This window comes from Lynx canadensis, chromosome B3, assembly GCF_007474595.2.
Source record: "Lynx canadensis isolate LIC74 chromosome B3, mLynCan4.pri.v2, whole genome shotgun sequence".
Classification (NCBI taxonomy): domain Eukaryota; kingdom Metazoa; phylum Chordata; class Mammalia; order Carnivora; family Felidae; genus Lynx; species Lynx canadensis.
Genome location: NC_044308.2, coordinates 41,450,234 through 41,468,938, shown reverse-complemented (window position 1 = coordinate 41,468,938; position 18,705 = coordinate 41,450,234). Strand labels below are relative to the sequence as shown.

Genomic DNA, 18,705 nt, shown 5'->3' with positions numbered 1-18,705 from the left:
GGGGGTTGTGTTTGCCTACTGCAAAGGGACACTTTCTCAGAAACGGTGGATGGAGCAGAGGTGATGCAGGTGGTTTCATTTGAGAGCAGTATGGTTCTTGACATGGTCATGAATTAATAATGGGGAAAGGGGTGGAAATCTCAGACATTCTGCACTTGTATTCTTCAAGAAAAGTTTAATTCATATATTTGGCTCTTTCTGAAAAAAGATTTTATTGAAGGTAAAACATCTGTTCATTCAAAACTTTTAAAGTTTACATTTTAACTACTTCAAGCACGTAGCTACTTCCAGATTGAGTAATACTTAAAACACATTTCCTTTCGAAAACGCAAGATTTGCAAAAGAGACTTGTCACGTATTCATTTGGCCATTCTCAAATGCTGATAATGCTGGATAATCTCTGCTGGCCCCTTAATCAGATTTAAAATTCTCAATCTTGTCTGGGTGTTTCTGCCTACTTTTTCTGAGTTGTAGCTGTGTTATTGCACCTTATTTGCTATTTTTGTTGTGTTTTTCCCCCTCTTATGTGATTCAACACACAGCTCGTTTAGCAGTTATCACTTGGTATATATAATAATTTGTTATTTTGCCCTATAATTTCCCAAAGACATGTTAAGAGTTAATTAAATCATTATAATTTAATCTACGAAGCCCTTTGAGACTCTCAAATACAGACCTTACATAAAACTATTCCTATCTGCACAATTTTTGTATCTGTTGCACATATGTATATGGCTCAAAAAAGTAAATTCTTCCTAATTTCTAGAATTAGTTTACGAGTTTATCTTTTGTTGGTATGATCAAATTGTATGGGTACAGCTGTCTTATGCCAAGAATGCCAAGAGTTGAGTTTAAATCAGTAACAAGTAGAAAATTTTAAAACAGTGTAAAGATGTGCATGCACCTTTTTCAGCAAAAAGGAGTAATATGTGTCACTATTTGTACCATAAAAGAGTTTTAATTTACTGCTTCCTATTCACAGAATAGAAGAACCAAAGAAATCTGAACACCTCTGTCTTCTTTTGGCATATTAGTTGTCTTTTCTAAGAGCAGATTATATTTGCAGACCCCTGTAAGTCCACGTTTGAAAAAAAAATCCTCTTTTTCCTATGTGGGATATAACAAAACTAACATATTTGGCTGCCAGTGATCATTTGAAACTGTTGTTAAATGCCTTCTAAGCTTACTTTTCAATGTTTTTTTTTCCTCCTAAATTTTAGACTTTCTGATTTTCAAAAAAGAAACCAGATTGTAAATTTGAATATAAACAAAATAAAAAATTAAATGATTCTAAATATATGCAGCAAAATTGGTCCTTGGTGAAAATACTTCTGTGAACTTACAGAATGTGTATTTAGAAAAGAACAATGCCTTGAACTCCTCTCGTTCCATCTAAGTAACATTCTTAACTTTATTTTTACTTTTACTCATTTTCTCCAAGTCCTTTATATTTTGGAAAAAAAATATTTTAAAGCTTCCATCTATGACTCTTATTTTTTCCTATTTCAGTAATCTATTTTTCTAATTAGAGATTTTAGCTATTTGTCCTAAAGTCAGCTACTCTAAAATCTCATTAATCTCCATGTTTGAAAGTCCACAAAAAAAAAAGCATAAGCAAAATGAGGTTGTCAAGGTTTCAAAACTTGGCACTATCTGTCTACACTGCATCTTTATCATTAATAATAACAATCTCAAGTGAGGAAGTGGATGTAGCATTTCTTTAAAGTGGATTTCAATATTTGGGAAACTTTCTTCTATTTCTGGAATATCTCTGAAATGTAAATAGACCAACCACATAACCCATATTCCGATAGCCTGGGATCACAGATGTTTCCAGATGTACTTTTGAAACAAAGTACATTTTTCCACCAGTTTCATTGTGAAAGTGCAGTATTGGACTTCTGCTTCTTAAAGTGGGTCAAAGGGGATAGATACCCCGTTGTTTTTTGGCTGTTGATATGTGTATGTATGTTTGGCGCTGTGAGTAAACTCAGCTTTGGAATCTTGCATTGCTGTCGTTCACTGAAAGACTGAATGTCCCAGAAATAGGACTTCTTTTTTTTTCATGGATCTCTTGGCTGCAGCCAGAGTGGACTTTTTATAAAAGAACTTGAGTGGGAACCGGGTGTGGAACACATCAGTTGAAGGTCCCTGCTGCTTCTCCATCCCTGATTTTCCTGGGTGAGCTGACTTCCCCAAGTAACCCAAGACGGTTCCAAGGTAGAAGAGAGAGCTATGTGTGTACTTCTTTTTTCTTTTTTTTCTTTAACAAATTACTCCAGGTTTCTGCCCCCCAGAATTTCAGATTGCATGGGTTGGGGGAATTTGCATTTTTTTAAATGTTTATTTATTTTTGAGAGAGAGAGAGAGAGAGAGAGAGAGAGAGAGGTAGGGAGGAGCAGAGGAAAGAGGGAGACACAGATTCTGAAGCAGGCTCCAGACTCTGAGCTGTCAGCACAGTGCCCAACGTGGGGCTCGAACTCATGGACCGTGAGAACATGACCTGAGCTGAAGTCAGTCACTCAACCAGCTGAGCCACCCAGGTGCCCCTAGAGCTTATTTATCAGCACAGAGCCTGACACGGGGCTGGAAGTCACAGACCGCAAGATCATGACCTGAGCCCAAGTCGGAGGTTTAACCGACCGAACCACCCAGGCATCCCTGGCTGTGTGTGTTCTGAGCTACAGTACCCACAGGGCAAAAATGCATCTGATCACAGCGATGCTGAAGGTCAGGACAACTGGCTGGCCCTGGCGTTCCAAAGGCCAGGAATAGTCCTTCTTCATACCCTTTCCACACCCCAGCAAAGGATGTCCTTTCACCCTTTCACAAACCCAGGGCAACCTCCCTATTCTCTTGAAGCAGAAAAAGGTTATGATAGTAAATAAAACATCTGTTGGCTGACTAGTTTGACATTGTGTAAAATAATTTTGTCAATCTATTCCTCTCCATGTTAAATTAGACCTAATTTGTGGAATGAAGGGTGGCCTAGTACTGCTCTTTCCAAGCTCCTTGCCCTGCTAGGTCTATTAACTGTGGGCTTGGGTTGAGTTCAAAGGTTCCTTCCCTCTGTTCTGCTGGCCAGGCCCTCCCTCCAACTGCCTCCAACTGTACTACTGGTTTCTGAGAAATATCTGATAAGCAGTGCTTTAGGCCAAGTGCTCACACCATATCCCTCCCTGGAGCCTCACTGCCAGGTCTCTGCCAGCTCTTGTTCCTGTGGGTCGCCCTGGACAATGCAGAGACCTCAAGTACAACTTTACCTTCTCTTCAGAGGTGCAGGGCATAGCCCCTTCCCCCATCCTGAGCGGGGAGGGAGGCTATCCTCTTCCTTCTCCCACTGGAATGGAAAATCAGAACTCCTTCCTTTGTTCCTCTCCCGGAGTGCCACTCCCAACAGAGACCAAATGTGTATTCTTCCGTTATTCTTAGCCGAAAGAGAATGTTTTTTTTTTCCCTCCAGGCAGGGAAGGAAATGCTCCTGAACCCCTGCCTGAAATCTGAGTGGCTAGCACTCCTTGCTGCCCCAAGGCCCTGATCTGCCCCCTCACTTTCTGACCTTGATCTAATCTTGCTATCACTCACGTTTGGTCACCAAGGGCTCCCAGGCCCTCTGTATATTGAGCATTGTGGGGTGGGGTAACGCCTGCTTCCCCCACACCCCTGCCACCTCCCACGAAGATTTTTAAGTTGCCTTTCATCTCTAAATTTGGTTTGATTTTTCTGCTATTATTAATGAACAAGAGTCTCCAGATATCATTTTTTTAAATAACTACTCCTTCTTAAAAATTATGAACAATTTCAGGCATACAAAAGTACACCTAATATAAAACACTTCCGCATCCAGGTACCACTACTGAGTTTTAGAAATAATAAATGACAGAGTTGAAGTCCCTCTGAACCTCTCCTTAATCCCTCCTCTTCCATTTCTCTCCAGAGGTAACAGCGATACTGATTTTGTTGATAGTCATTCTCATGTATGTGTTTTATACTTTCATTACACATAGATGTGTATACAAATGATACATAGTACAGTTTTTGGTGTTTCTGAAATTTTGTAGGCATGGTTTGACTGTGAGAAATTTCTGCAGTCGCTTTTTTCACTTCATATTATGTTTTTAGATTCACTCATGTTGATTCGTGTGACTCTTGTTTACTGCTCCTGGATGGCCCCTCTGTACCAAGGGATTCTCCCACTGCTGGACACCGCCTTTGTCACTAGTGTTATGCCATAGACCCTTAAAGAGCAGGCCTCCCCAGGGAGACATGGCCATTCTTGTACACATCTCTTTGGGAAGGCCTGATCTTTAAATGCCAAGTTTGATTTTAACCCCTTTTCAATTAGTCTTTGCCAATCTGGATAAGTTGCTATATCTCCCTGGGCCTCAGTTTTCTTAGGCACACAGGGAGGACTGACTAATCCATCTCTAAGATTCTTTCCAAGCCTAGAATTCTATGGTTCCTTTCATGGTAGTTTTCCTGGTTCCTTATAATGTATATATCAGTTATGAGTAACTGTTTAGCATGAGAATCAATTCAGAAAAAAAAAATGTGTGTGTGTATGTTTGTGTGTGTGTGAATTCAAAACAAAGGGGTGCCTGGGTGACTCAGTCGTTTGAGCATCTGACTTCGGCTCAGCTTGTGAGTTCGAGCCCCATGTGCAGCTCTGTGCTGACAGCTCGGAACCTGCAGCCCTGCTTCGGATTCTGTGCCTCCGTCTCTCTCTGCCCCAACCCAGTCGCATTCTGTCTCTGTCCCTCTCAAAAATAAACAAACATAAAAATAAATAAATAAATAAATAAATAAGTAAATAAATAAATAAATTCAAAATAAAAATGGCTTTGAGTCCTTTGGGAATGTTTTCTTATAATGTAGATTTCCTATTTTATTGACTAGATAAATATTAATGACAAAAACTGGCACTGCTTTAATGCCATCAAAAAATTACTGTTGGGGCATATTCTAGTACACGTGGAGACAGTGTTGGAGTCTTGTCTCCTGAACGTAGGTGTTGGGCTGTGTGGCCAGCTGGGCAGGCTGCACGAAGCCTGGTGGCTGATGGATTGCTCATGAGTTGGGATGACTCAGGGTCATCATTTTGAACATGAGTTATCGTATTATGTACTGCCAAGAAATGATGCTTTCTAAAAGGCTATTGAAATGTGAAGGGCTTTTTTTTACCCTAAACATAATGCTCTTCAGAAGCTATGTTTTTTAGATTGTATAGTTCTTTAAAAAAAAAAAAAAAAAAAAAGTTGCTCCCTTCCTGCCAGAATGAGCTGTGGTGGTTATTGCTGCTGTTGATATGACAGACGGCCCCCTCCTTCTTTGTGGTCTCGAATCATCTGGGCCTGGTGCACAGGCCAGTCCTTTGGAGCTGGGACTCGCGGACAGTGAAGCTCATGGTCTAGTGCAGAGAGGTCATAGCAGCTGCTTGGTTTGCTCATTGTATTTTTTTTTCCTTCATATTTTCTGCTTGTGGCTGAACACCGGATGAAGTCCTAGACTTATCATTAATCTTAGTAACATTCATGACAGGGTTGTAGTGATAGTGATATTCATATAGCTATGAATATAAAGTTCTACTGATTGGTAGATCTGAGTATTATTCTGACAGATACAATGACCAATCAACAGCTTTTCCACTCTCTCCTGTTTTTAGCAGTCTTGTGGGTCAAGGAAGTGACCAGCTCCAGGGATGGGTTTTGATTAATCTAAATTTAGGGATGAGTTTAGATTAATTCAATCTTGGTAACTGCCCATGGCAGTGATTGGTTTCTGAACTCAGCATTAGTCCCGAGAACATGACATTCTCATGGTTGTAATTCCAGAAGTGAAACATGACGGAAAGGTCGCTGGAGGCTTTGGGAAAACATTTCCTCACTTGGAAGTGAGAGGCACAAGATGATCTCTTTTCTTCTCAGTATTGCTGTGGTGGTCAGGAACGGTTATCAGTCAGGGGATGAAACTGATACTCCCAGGAGGGCAGAGCCCAAGGAGGTACAGAGAAATGAGCCGGAACTACTGAATTGAGTCATCCCTGAACCCCAACTCATCACTGGGCTTGATATATGAGTCAACAAATTACTTTAAGCTAGTTTGATTTGGGCTTTCTGTTATTTGCAGCCAAAGCATCCTGATTGATATAATTGTATCCCTGTATTATGACTGGTTATTCTAATTCTGGAGTAGTCTCAGGAAGTTATCTTTCCTTTAAATGTCAAAGTGAGTGTTAATCCACCATATAGTCTACTGATGTTATTATCAAACTAATTGTAATGTAAAGACCTTGATTTTCATATTGTAATAGATTTCTTAGCATCCTTACTATTGTTACTATGGCGTGCTAAGAAAACTTGGAACTTCCAAGGTTTTCTTAATTCTCTTCACACTTAGTAGAATGTAACCTTTCCTCTCATAAGAGTATTTAACCTTTTTTTTTTTAATTTTTTTTTCAACGTTTATTTATTTTTGGGACAGAGAGAGACAGAGCATGAATGGGGGAGGGGCAGAGAGAGAGGGAGACACAGAATCTGAAACAGGCTCCAGGCTCCAAGCCGTCAGCCCAGAGCCTGATGCGGGGCTCGAACTCACGGACCGCGAGATGGTGACCTGGCTGAAGTCGGACGCTTAACCGACTGCACCACCCAGGCGCCCCTAACCTTTTATTATCTATGCTTGTTTCTGCATGCAACCTAACTAGCAAAGAGAGGCTGGAGCCCTTGTTTGATTTGAGAGCAGTTCAGAGGAGTGTGTTAACAAAACCAAATAACACAGGATTAAGCCAGGACTTGCTATGTAAGGGATGGACATGGCCAAGTAGAGAGCTGAGGGGGGAAGGAGGGGAAGGACCCACAGGTGGCATCCTCAGGGAAGGCTGTGGGCATGAGTGGCCCTGCACGTGCGGAGGGGAGGAGGTGTGGGGCGGAGAGATAGAAGGCGGCAGGTGGAGGGAGGCTCTGAGGGTTGTCGAGTCAGGGGAGCAGTGCCTCTGGTGGCAAAGGCCGTATTGCCAGGCAGAGGGAGTTGGGCCCATAGCTTCTTAAAGATTGAGGTGACATTACCACGGAGATTGTTGACTGTTATTCTTGCAGCGGCATGCAGGGGAGATAGAACCAGGAGAGATGTTGGCACAGAGTCCTGGGACGCTTTTACCATAATTCACATGTGAAGCGACAAGATCTGTAGGATCATAGCATCTGCATATGTAATATTGTACATTTATCTGGAATTTCAGAGTTTCTAAATCACATTCAGACACATTATCTAGTTTATCTAATTAGGTCCCCTCACCTTTTCCTACCTCCAGTCTAGGTCTTCTGGCTTTCAGGGCCAGTGCTTTTCAATAATAATATAAACGACATTTTCCATCTTTAGTGAAATTCAAGTTGAGCTAATTTGACCGTGTTCTATGCACGTGTCTCTCAGCTGGCTCCTGACAGCGGCATGAACAAAAGCTAACCCCCCACAGCTCACGACTCTTCCAAACGCAGAAAACCTCTGAATTGTGAAAAGCTGGTTAAGTTTCACAGATAATGTTAGAACCGCCTCAAATAACAGAAAGATAGTCCTTCTACAGAAAACAAAAGGCGGAGTCCATAGAAAACTCCCTAAATGTTTTAAATGACTGGAGAGTGACTGAGACTTTAATGAGCCTCAAAATGGCAGCCTTTTTGTGTGTTCTCAACGTTTATATGTAGAAACATTGTAGTAATTTAGCCATTGAAGACTCTTCTCCCGGCAAATAACTGCATTTGATGGTTAAGTCAATATAGTGGATAATTGACATATTTTCTTGAAATGTCTTGGAGGCTGCTTTTAAGGGATTCTGTACAGGATGCAAAAGAATTGGGAAATCTAAAAGCTCAGTGGCCAGATGAAGGATATAGCAAATTGCGTTCGAATTGTTTTCATTAACTTGTCCTGTCAGAGGGTAGCAGCTTATTTCTGGTAAAATGATAGAGCATTCTGATATTTGTCAAAGACTTTGTGGTTCTTTGTAGTTGAAATTGCTAAATAAGTTTTGAGCTACATAGTGGGGGGAAAATGGGTGAGGGTGGCGTTGAACGTTTAAGTGCCAGAGCCCCAAATGACTTTCGCAAACTACCTCACAGTCCCGCTTGAGTGTTATTTACAGGTTAGAATCACCTGGAGAGCTTTTAAAATTACTAGTGCACAGATCCCACCCTTGACCAACTAAGTCAGAATCTCAGAATTTGGGGAAAGGAGCAGACCTAGCCATTAGTAGTTTTTTAAAGTTCTCCGGGTAATTTCTAAAGTTCAGTCAGGGCTAAAAACCATTCTAGCTATGTCAGGCCCAGTCAGTAAGATGCAAGAAACATTTATTAAAATGTGCATAAGATACTTGCCAGCCATGTAAAATAAATATGCGGGTTTTCCCATCTCTGAGCTCAAACAGGCAGGTTTGGGAGCCTGGGGTTTTGTTTTTTCCCTTAGCCAGTGACCGATCCCAAAGAACTAATGGAAGGAGACGGAGGAAGACATTGTAAAGAGGTCCCACGGTGTTTCTTAGGGAAAGATGGGCCAGAGGGGTAGGAATCATTGTTTATATGTATATCAGGAAGTGGAAAATATGGCATGTTCTCAGTCTATCTAAATTATATAACTTTAAGGGATGTGATCCATTTGTATCAAAATAATGAGGCATATAATACGTTCCATTTAACATGTGTGGGAATTCTTTGCAGAGTAATTAGCATTCCTTTCTTCAGCCTGCATTCAGAGGAAACATACCATTCACACCCTCTCTGTGTTCACATTTTCCAGTGCGTTGGAGAGACTTTTTTTTCTTTTCAATAGAAATCTTTGTCCTTTTCCTAATAAGACTTGGATTATATTTGGAGAAATTTAGCGTTTCTTTCTTTCTTTTTCTGGCAGGAATTGATTTTAAAATCAGAACGATAGAACTAGATGGAAAGAAAATTAAGCTTCAGATATGGTAAGTAAAACAAAAATTATATACACAGTTTCTACCTTAAGTGGGAATTGAAAGTGGGAATTGAAATGTGAAAAATGTGAATTGTGGTAAGTTAGAGGTAACTTGTGATCACTAAAACGTCTTTTCTTTATCAGAACCAAGGGGAAGTGGGTAAATATTCAAAGGTGTCGCCACCGAGAATGAGAAGGTAAAGAATGAAGCCACTAACCCTTACAACTGGAGGAGATCTGAGAACTCATTCTACACAAACACTAATTTTGTAGGGAAGGAAACTAAAATCTAAAGAGAGCATACACTTTATCATTGTAGTTGTTGCAGCTTTGAAATCAGATAAGGCAAAAGTATTCAGGCGGTAAGAAGCCTTAATGGCTTCTTCTGTGGGAAGTACAGATCTAGGTTCTAGGTTCTGCCTCTAATCTGAGGATTTGGACCTGTGCCTTCCCTTCTTAGGGCCTGTTTTTCATCATCTATAAATTGTTTGGTTGGACTGAAGACATTGGAGTTCCCCTCCTGATCTGATACTTTATAATCTGTTTTCACATTTCTCCTCTTTAAATAAAAAAATGAGGAACACTGGACTGATCTAATGTGTGATGATGACAAGAGTAGACAAAGCTTAGAAATTTAGAGCAGTATAGATTAAGAAGGAGGCAGGGCAAAATAGTCAAGTAATATCTATCAGCTTTTTCCTTAGGCTGTTTTTCTTCCTTGAATCTCAGAACAAGACTAGAACTAGAGCATCATGTTGAAACCCACTAGTCCTTCTTTTACAGAGGAGGAACCTAGGACTTCGAGCAGTTAAGTCCATCTGAGGGCATTTGTCTGGGTTAATGTTAAAGCTGGGACAGCGACCCAAATCTGAAGCAGGATGTCAAGCTTCATATATTAGCCTAGTATAGTGAGTGGTTCCCAGTATATTTGTTGGGAAACATTGTGAAGGTTACCACAGGTTGCCCTTTTCATCTATTGATGTTTAGTAGGCCAAATATTTTAAAGATAGTTTTAAAAATTTTAGGGGGAAGCCAAGAGAATTTCTGACTCTGTGCCGAACAGTCCTGACCATAGCAATAAGAAGCCTTTCTAGGAGCCTGCAGTCGGTCAGCTAATGAGAACTTCATGTAACATCATAGCACTATTTATCAATACTCTCAGCAGCAAAATAGTCTCCATTCAGTCTTCACGACCAACACTGAGTATGGCAGGGCTTCTCCTCCGTCCTCACGGCAGAGCTGGTTCCAAATGCAGCGGTGTGTTAGATCAAAATACGGTTAGTTGGCTGAAAGGTGCTTGGCTTGTTTTCCCCCTGATTTCTTTGCCATATACCAAACCAGTGCCGTGTGTATCTAGGCCTGATCAGTGAGAGAACAGCAGGATAAGGTGACTGTGGTGTGATGCCTGGCCCTGCACTAAACAACTGAGACCGGGATGCTCCAGTGTCATTCAAGGCGACGAGCTGCTTAGTGGCTTAGTGGTAGACCCTAGCCTACCTGAGCCTGTTGCCTCTCGTGCACAGTGAGGATGGTGGTCATCCTACCACTGCACTGGGTGGTGGGGGGCATCATGGGAGCACCAGAGGGAAGTATTTGGAAAGGTGTGTATAAATGTTAAGGTATTTTTTGTTTCTAATTTATGGTATTTCCCTCGGGCCTTCATCTCTTGTTTGGGTTTGGTATGCATTCGATTTCTAGTATATTTCCACAAATGCCTCGCTCTCCCCTGCAATTAAATTCTACAATTTAACTTGCCTTAGTCGCACAGGGAGTGAATTAGTTCTGGGGCTCATGGCAAATTTAGAAATACTGATGTTCCCAGATATCAAGTCAATGTGACTCCCTTTGTAGGGATTGCTTCAATAAGCATAATGAGAAATTTGAAAAAAAATTTTCAGGATGTGTTTTCATAGAATGCCATCAGCTAAAAAGCAAGAATATATTCAAGTTTATGTAATTTTGAAGCGTTGTCCATATTTTCAAGTCTTTGGAAGCATCGTCACCCGCTATGTGTTAAACTCCAGGCTCCCATTTAATCCCAGGCTCTATAGCTGAAAAAGTGCTCGAGGAGATCCATTTTAGTGTGTTCCGCTGAGCAGAATTTCCACAGTAGTAAGTCTAGCCCAATTGCTTGCGTTGTACAGAAATCAGACTTTCGGTCAAGAGAGCTAGATGACTTAGTCATTAGGCGTTTATAGAAAGGATTATAACTACCTCCAGGGGTCCCAGAATTTAGAACCATTCTCTGTTCTCTCCCACGTGTGTTTGACTAATATGCCAGTTCCTAGCCGGGCCGTGTATTTTCCTGTTGCTGCTTTTATCATCAAGGACCAAGTTTCCCACCAAAGTCATTGTGAGCTCCTGACAGGCTCCCGTGGCCACCACCGCCTCCAGCTCACAGGCAGCAGGCTCCCGCTGCGTCTCGTTCCCCTCTCCCTTGAAACCACTGCCTTTGTGAGCAGACCAGAATTATATCCACAGCTTAAGGTCTCTCCTCGGTGATGCCGGCGATAACTTTTAAAACCTCTCTCTCCTTTGTTTCAAATTTTAGGGACACAGCGGGTCAGGAAAGATTTCGAACCATCACAACCGCATACTATAGAGGAGCCATGGTGAGTGTGTTTTAGGGTTTTGTAACTCTTCCGGTGAAAGTAAAAACATGAATATTCATTTGTCAAGTTGAGAGGATCCAAGCTAGAGTCTAGTACAATGGGGGAGATACATTTTTGGATGTAAAAACAAGACATTTAAAGGTTTTGTTTTTGTTTTTGTTTTTGTTTTTATGTTCTGTGTTTAGTAACTGCATGCTTTGCCGTTGCTCTTCATAATATTAATCAGGTCAATAGCCTGTAGATGTTTGAGAACTCCTCCACACATTCTGAGCAATTGTAGATTTTTTGAAAGCTGGGAGTCCAGTTAAAGACAATGCCAGCGATTCAGGTAAAGCCTAATAGATGAGAATATGAATAAGGCCGAGCGTGCGAGTCAGGGGTCAGAATCGGGAGATATTGCGGTTGTTGGGCCTATAGGATTTAGTGACTGACTGGCTGTGAGGAGGTTACTCGCAGGGGTCTGCTTGGGCGGCCTGGCAGGGTTATATTGCTCTTTATCAAAATGAGTACAAAGAGGAAGAGAAGATTTGGAGGGGACAAAGACAACCTGGTGGTTCACTTGTTGGGTTTTTGGTGACGACAGGGGATATTTGGGAGCTGATATCCAGTCGTTGGTCTCCAAAGCATGCCTGACCCTGTCTGTCGCTTTGGCCTCATCTTGTCTCCCATTGGATCTGTTCACTCTTACCAAGATGGCCTTCTTTTAGTCAATCCAGTGGGTTCTAGGCCTTTCTGGTCAGCAAGATATTTATAATGTTTCTACTGTGTGTTGGGCACTGTGGGTTTTTTCTCCATCCCTGCCTCAACCCCATTGCCCAATTCAAGTTTGATACTCAGTCCTCAGGTCTTGGCTTTAATTTCATTCTCTCCGGGAAGTCTTCTCTGACCACCCCTATCTCCTCAGCCAGATTAGATTAGCATTTATATTCAAAACTCTCCATGGTGGGGAGCCTGGGTGGCTCCTTCCGTTCAGCCTCCGACTTTGGCTGGGCTTATGATCTCGTGGTTTGTGGGTTCGAGCCCCATGTTGAGCTCTGTGCTGGCAGCTCAGAGCCTGGAGCCTGCTTCGAATTCTGTGTCTCCCTCTCTCTCTGCCCCTCTCCCTGCTCCCGCTCTGTCATTCTCTCAAAATAAATAAGCATTAAAAAGTATATATATATATATTAAGTATTAATATATATATTAAATATATATATATAAAACTCCGCATGCTTCTTCATAGCAATGGTGAGTTATAATTACTAGTATAATTATTGTTTATTGTTTTCTTTGCTAGCCGTGCTTGAAAGGAAGGGGCCTTGTCTATCTTGTTCACTGCTGGTAGCACTAAGTATGTTATCATACACATAGTGGGTGCTCGCTAAATATTTGTTGAATGGATGGATAGATGGGTAGATCTAGCACTTAGTATAGGAGTGTGGTCTGGTGATGCAGATTTTACAAGCGTCGGTTGATACATTTAGAAGATAAGCCTTTTAGAAATACCAGATGTGAGGGTCTTTAAAGATACGATGACATTGCCTTTCATTAAACCTGTATAACAAATGTATTCTGTTTTAAGTGTCTGTGATTTACGTAGATGATAGTGACATTTTGATTAGCCCATATAAAAAGAAATAATTTTATTGTATTTATTTATTGTCAAAGATTTTATTTTTAAGTAATCTCTACATCCAGCGTGGGGCTCAAACTCACAATCCCGAGATCAAGAGTCTTTACCAATTGAGCCAGCCAGGTGCCCCTAAAAATTATCTTTTTGGGGCACCTGGCTAGCTCAGTGAGTTAAGCGTCTGGCTTTTGGCCCAGGTCGTGATCTCGTGGTTCTCAAGTTTGAGCCCTGTACCAGGCTTTGTGCTGACAGTGCGGAGCCTGCTTGGGCCTCTCTCTCTCTCCTGCTCTCTCCATTCCCCCCTCCCCCTGCCCCCAAATAAATAAATAAACTTTAAAAAAAAGAAATAATTTTATTTTTATTTACTTTTTAAATTTTTTTAACTGTTCATTTTTGAGAGAGAGAGAGAGAGAGAAACGAGCAGGGGAGGGGCAGAGAGAGGGAGACACAGAATCTGAAGCAGGCTCCAGGCTCTGAGCTGTCAGCACAGAGCCCGATGCGGGGCTCGAACTCACGGACCGTGAGATCATGACCTGAGCTGAAGTCGGATGCTTAACTGACTGAGCCACCCAGACGTCCCAGGAAATAATTTGAAAGTAGTATGGTTACAATCTTAGTATAGGGGTAAGAAGCAAGACATTTCTACTTGTAATAAATAGACAACAGAAGTGATTATCTCTTTCTTTCAATGCTATTATCTCTGTTTTAACTTAAATACTCTTTTAGCTCCAGTTAGTGCTGATTCTTATCACATGAAGTCTGGTAGAAAGGGTGTATCACCTTTACTGCAATCACTAATTCATTAAAGGTTAAGAGTAAAAATGTTTACAGACTATCTATTTACATGGTGAGACAATGGAAGTATTTATTTATTTATTTTTGCTTCTCCGTACTTTAAATTTTTTATTGTATTTCATTAAAAAGGACACAGGACAAAAAATGGTTTCTGGAGGGTAGAGGTACACTGCCATTATACTCTATTACTTTAAGTATATGAAGTACTAAATAAAGATGTTATTTTCTTGTCACAGGGAATTATGCTGGTCTATGACATCACAAATGAAAAGTCCTTCGACAATATTAAAAACTGGATAAGAAACATTGAAGAGGTATGTATGGGAAGAGAATGGTGATGCTACGGAGGAGCCCTGCTGAGTACTTTAAAGGGCTCCTTCTGTTTCTGGAAGAGGCTGCTGAGCTGCCACAAAGTAGGGCGCGGCCAGGTCAGGCCCCCTCGCTCTGAGGAGCACCACAGAGGGAGAGATCTCTGGTGCTGCCAGCCTGGTGACCCTGTCAGACAGGGGGGTACAGCCAGGACAGCAGTTTCACAGAATTCTAAACTTGGGCCGGATCTTGAAAATAATTTCATCCAAGTCCCCCGTCGCACACATGAGAAAACAGAAGAGACTTGTTGCGCTCCTTCCGAGAGCTTTAACATCTGACCCCAGATTCTTGTCGTTGGACTGGCAAAGATACCTCTCTTCCAACATCTTATCAGTTTTCCCTTCTAACATTTTCTCCATCTTAACGTATTTGAAATCTGGTTTAATTCCAGATTGACTGGTATTAAGATGTGTTTTTATGTCTTTGACATTTCAGAAAGCAATCTGACTTCGAAATCATTTTGTACACGTTTATATTAACCTACATGAATTTATATTTTAAGTAGTTCAGAAGCCAGAGTCCCTTCCTCATTGGCCCACTCAGTACTGGGTTTTTTTTCCCCCCTTCTTTACTAACATTTGGTAATCCTTCTAAATCCTTTAGTTTCCTTCTAAACTAATATTTGGAAGTTTTGTTGTTGGACTAACCATCCGTTTTATTTCTGTTTGTTCATGTACAATAAAAGGCATGAGAATGACCGCAAGCCTTTGAGGGAAAAGTTAGCACGGACTCTTAAGCTGTAGCTCTTCCCTCCTCCCATCTTTTACATTTTCCTCTGAATCAGACCCTGTGTTGAGTAAAAGCTTGTCTTATTATTAAATTTATGGATATGTTTCTGACAGGTTAGGATTTGTCTACTGAATACCTGTGTTTTTCTCAGGCAGTTTTTTATAACGTACTATTTTCTCCCTGCAGCATGCCTCTTCAGACGTTGAAAGAATGATCCTGGGTAACAAGTGTGATATGAATGACAAAAGACAAGTGTCAAAAGAAAGAGGAGAGAAGGTAAATTTGAACCGAATGCATAAAGATTGGAATCTATTCACACTAAGCGTTTATTTTCTTAGTATTATTTAATTATTGGTTTCAGTTTGAAAAGTATCTGTGATTTTAATCCTTTAAAAAACAACAAAGAGATGTAATCCATACTTGAATGTTGTGAATTAGTATTCGAGATCCATCCCCATATAATGTGTAGTCATGACTCATTCCTGAAGAATTTGCTGTTTTCTGGGAGATACAAATTGGTCCTTTTTCAGATTCCTACAGCTTAGAGTTCAGGCTATTTCTTCCATATCTGTGTGAAAATGCCCAGTTTTAAAGGTCAAGTAAATCATTCTCTTCAAGTAAAAGTAATAGAATAAGTGAAGTTTAAATAGTAATCATAGTCCAGTTCCTTTTTTTTCCCTAAGAATATTTTACTTTACTACACATTAGGTTTAGGTCATTATGAATAAACTGCTTGTAACTCATCACAGCTATGGATCTCATTTACAGGGATTTCTCTATTTTGCATCCTGCAAAAAAGGCAAAAACGTTTATTATATGTACATATTTACTTCTAAATTTTCTAAATTAACATTTTCTAAATTAACTTAGAGGCTTCAATTTTTAAGTTTTGGAATTTTGCTGTGCCTTTTTTTAGTGATACATACAAAATACATTTTGTTTTTAAATCTGACTGCAAACTTTTCCCCTATGAACATTCATTTATTCTTTGTATTTTAAATGAACTGGGAGCTTTTTGGGAGTAGATGGAAATAGAAACCAAATAAAAACGAAAGCATTGAGTACCTAGTATTTTAAGCTTTCATTATCTCATGCACCAATTTATTTAAAAAAATGAAAAGTTCGTATAATGACTGTTGGGAGAGTTGTACTTTGGGAGCAGATAAAAGACGTCAACGAATCCCAAATTAATGGTAGGAGCAAGTGTCTGTTTCATAGTTTTTCTTTTCTTCTTCTTCGTCTTCCTCTTCTTCCTCTTCTTTTATTTATTCATTCATTCATTCATTCTGAGAGAGAGAGAGAGAGTATATGCATGCATAGGGGAGGGGCAGAGAGAGAGAGGGAGAGGGAGAGGGAGAGAGAGAGAATCCCAGGCAGGCTCCATGCTATCAGTGCAGAGCTCTATGCAGGGCTTGATCTCACAAACCATGAGATCATGACCTGGGCTGAAACCAAGAGTCGGACGCTTAACTGACTGAGCCACCCAGTTGCCCATCACAGTTTTTCTTGTAAGTATATTAGAGAACTGAAGTATAATAGAAAAAAAGAAGTACTCAAATGGTGTTTTGAGTGGAAGCAGTGCCATTTTACTTATGATGAATGAGTTAGATGTCTACATTTCAAAAAATAGAAGAAAGCAAAGAAATTTGAGAACCACAAGAGTTCTCAACTACATACTGTACCTTTGGGACTTTGAGAAACCTAGAAAATGGAAATGCTTTATATGTTGAAGCAAATTAAACTGAATTTAAATGTTTCTGTTTGCCTTTCAGTTAGCAATTGACTATGGGATTAAATTCTTGGAGACAAGTGCAAAATCCAGTACAAATGTAGAAGAGGTAAGAAAGAAATGTTTGATGACTTCTCTGGGGTAGCATTAGAGCTTAGGTACCTGTGTTCAAACAACTCTCCAAGACTTGTTATTTTCTTTCTTTTTTTCTTTTTAATTTTGTTAAATGTTTTATTATTTATTTTTGAGAGAGAGAGAGAGAGAGAGAGGGTGTGTGAGCAGGGGAGGGGCAGAGAGAGAGAGGAGACACAGAATCTGAAGCAGGCTCCAGGCTCTGAGCTGTCAGCACAGAGCCCGACGCGAGGCCCGAACCCACGGACTGCGAGATCATGACCTGAGGTGAAGTCAGACGCTTAACCGACTGAGCCACCCAGGCACCCCGTCTTGTCATTTTCTTAGTAAATGTCTTGTGGGAACTCCACCTCCATCTTGTGAACTTCTGTGCTTCTCACTTTCTGCGGACTCAGGTTGTTAAATGCACCCAGCCTCCACGTGGGCTATAATGAGATTGCTCAGTTAAGATTCACCGAACAGAAGGTAAAAGTTCCATTTAAGTGCACCTTTGCCCTTTGTTTGGGAAGCTGGAAATCCTGCACTCGCTGACCAAGCATAGTGTCCTCTGCTCATTTGTCATGGTTCCTGTCATACTATGGTAGCCTGTAGCAGGAGAGTCTTAATTACTTTCATGTCGGTACTCTCTCAAGAGAGAAACTGTATATTGAACGGGTTCCCTTAGATTAAGCATGATACATTGTAACAAAGCAGTATTTAGTAGAAATAAGTGTGTCTATCAGAGAGTAGTTTTAATACATTTTCAGTAAGTTAACTGTTAAAGACAACCAAATCATCTAAAGACTTCTAAGAATAGATTTTATTTATCACCGGCAGAGTTGTTGATAATATTTTCTTTTTTAAAAACATTGTTTAAACTGATCACAAAAATGATACATGTGCGTTAATACATGTAACTCAATAAACAATAATGTTGATGGTTTTGTAGACATTTAATTTCTTAGGCTACTCGCCACTCACCATAACATTATGGCTAAAAAACGAGATTGAAATGACTTTATTGGCTCGTGAACACCAATCAGAACTTTTTCTTTGTTTTCAATAAAACTAATTTTTTTCCGGCTTGGCTAATGGGTGTTAGGAAACAGGAAGCTTCTTTTGATTTATTTACATAAGCATAGATAAGCAGAAAAATGCTTCTGTCCGCTTGCCACAAAAAAGCAGAAAAAGGGGAGCTTCTTTGGTAGAGACAGGAGAAAATGTGTTCACTGAGATGGCCCAGATAGGATTGCTCTCACAGAATGAACTCCATACCCTGGCTTAATGGAGCAGGTGTAGGTCTCTTTTTTGCACCCTACTCACACCTGTGGCTTAGAGCAAGCTTTGAGTTATGGAAATACAGAGCTGGGGAGTTGCCTGAGCTGCTTGTTCTGACCAGGTGTTCTACAGAAATTAGCAGTTTGCCCAGAGCTTTAACTTAGTGCGGTTGGCTTGTCATAAGAACTAGGATGGGCTTCTTTAGAAACTTAGACCCACAGGTGACCAGTGTGACAGTGCAACACTGATAATGAGTGATGATAGCGGTTATCACATTGTTTCTATTTGGCTTGATTGGACATAATCCTGCTGAACATCTTTGGGGGTATCAGGAGTGCTTGGGAACAAAGAAAGTGACAACAGTGGGTTTAGCATGGAGACAACTGAAGGTGCTTTAAGAGTCTTGGCTCTGTAGAGGGGTGCCTGGCTGGCTTAGTCAGTGGAGCGTGCGAAATCTCGATCTCAGGGTTGTAAGTTCAAGCCCCACATTGGGTGTAGAGATTACTTAAAAATAAAATCTTAAA

General features: G+C 40.6%; 1 protein-coding gene across 1 annotated transcript in view; it reads left to right on the top strand.

Annotated features, from left to right (window-relative positions):
- The window catches only part of RAB8B (RAB8B, member RAS oncogene family), a 60,786-nt gene that overhangs the window by 36,559 nt on the left and 5,522 nt on the right, over positions 1-18,705 (top strand). The window contains exons 2-6 of the mRNA XM_030317997.1: positions 8,899-8,959; positions 11,501-11,561; positions 14,202-14,279; positions 15,250-15,339; positions 16,836-16,901. Of these exons, the coding sequence (XP_030173857.1) occupies positions 8,899-8,959; positions 11,501-11,561; positions 14,202-14,279; positions 15,250-15,339; positions 16,836-16,901 (356 nt within the window). The remainder of the gene's footprint in view (positions 1-8,898; positions 8,960-11,500; positions 11,562-14,201; positions 14,280-15,249; positions 15,340-16,835; positions 16,902-18,705) is intronic.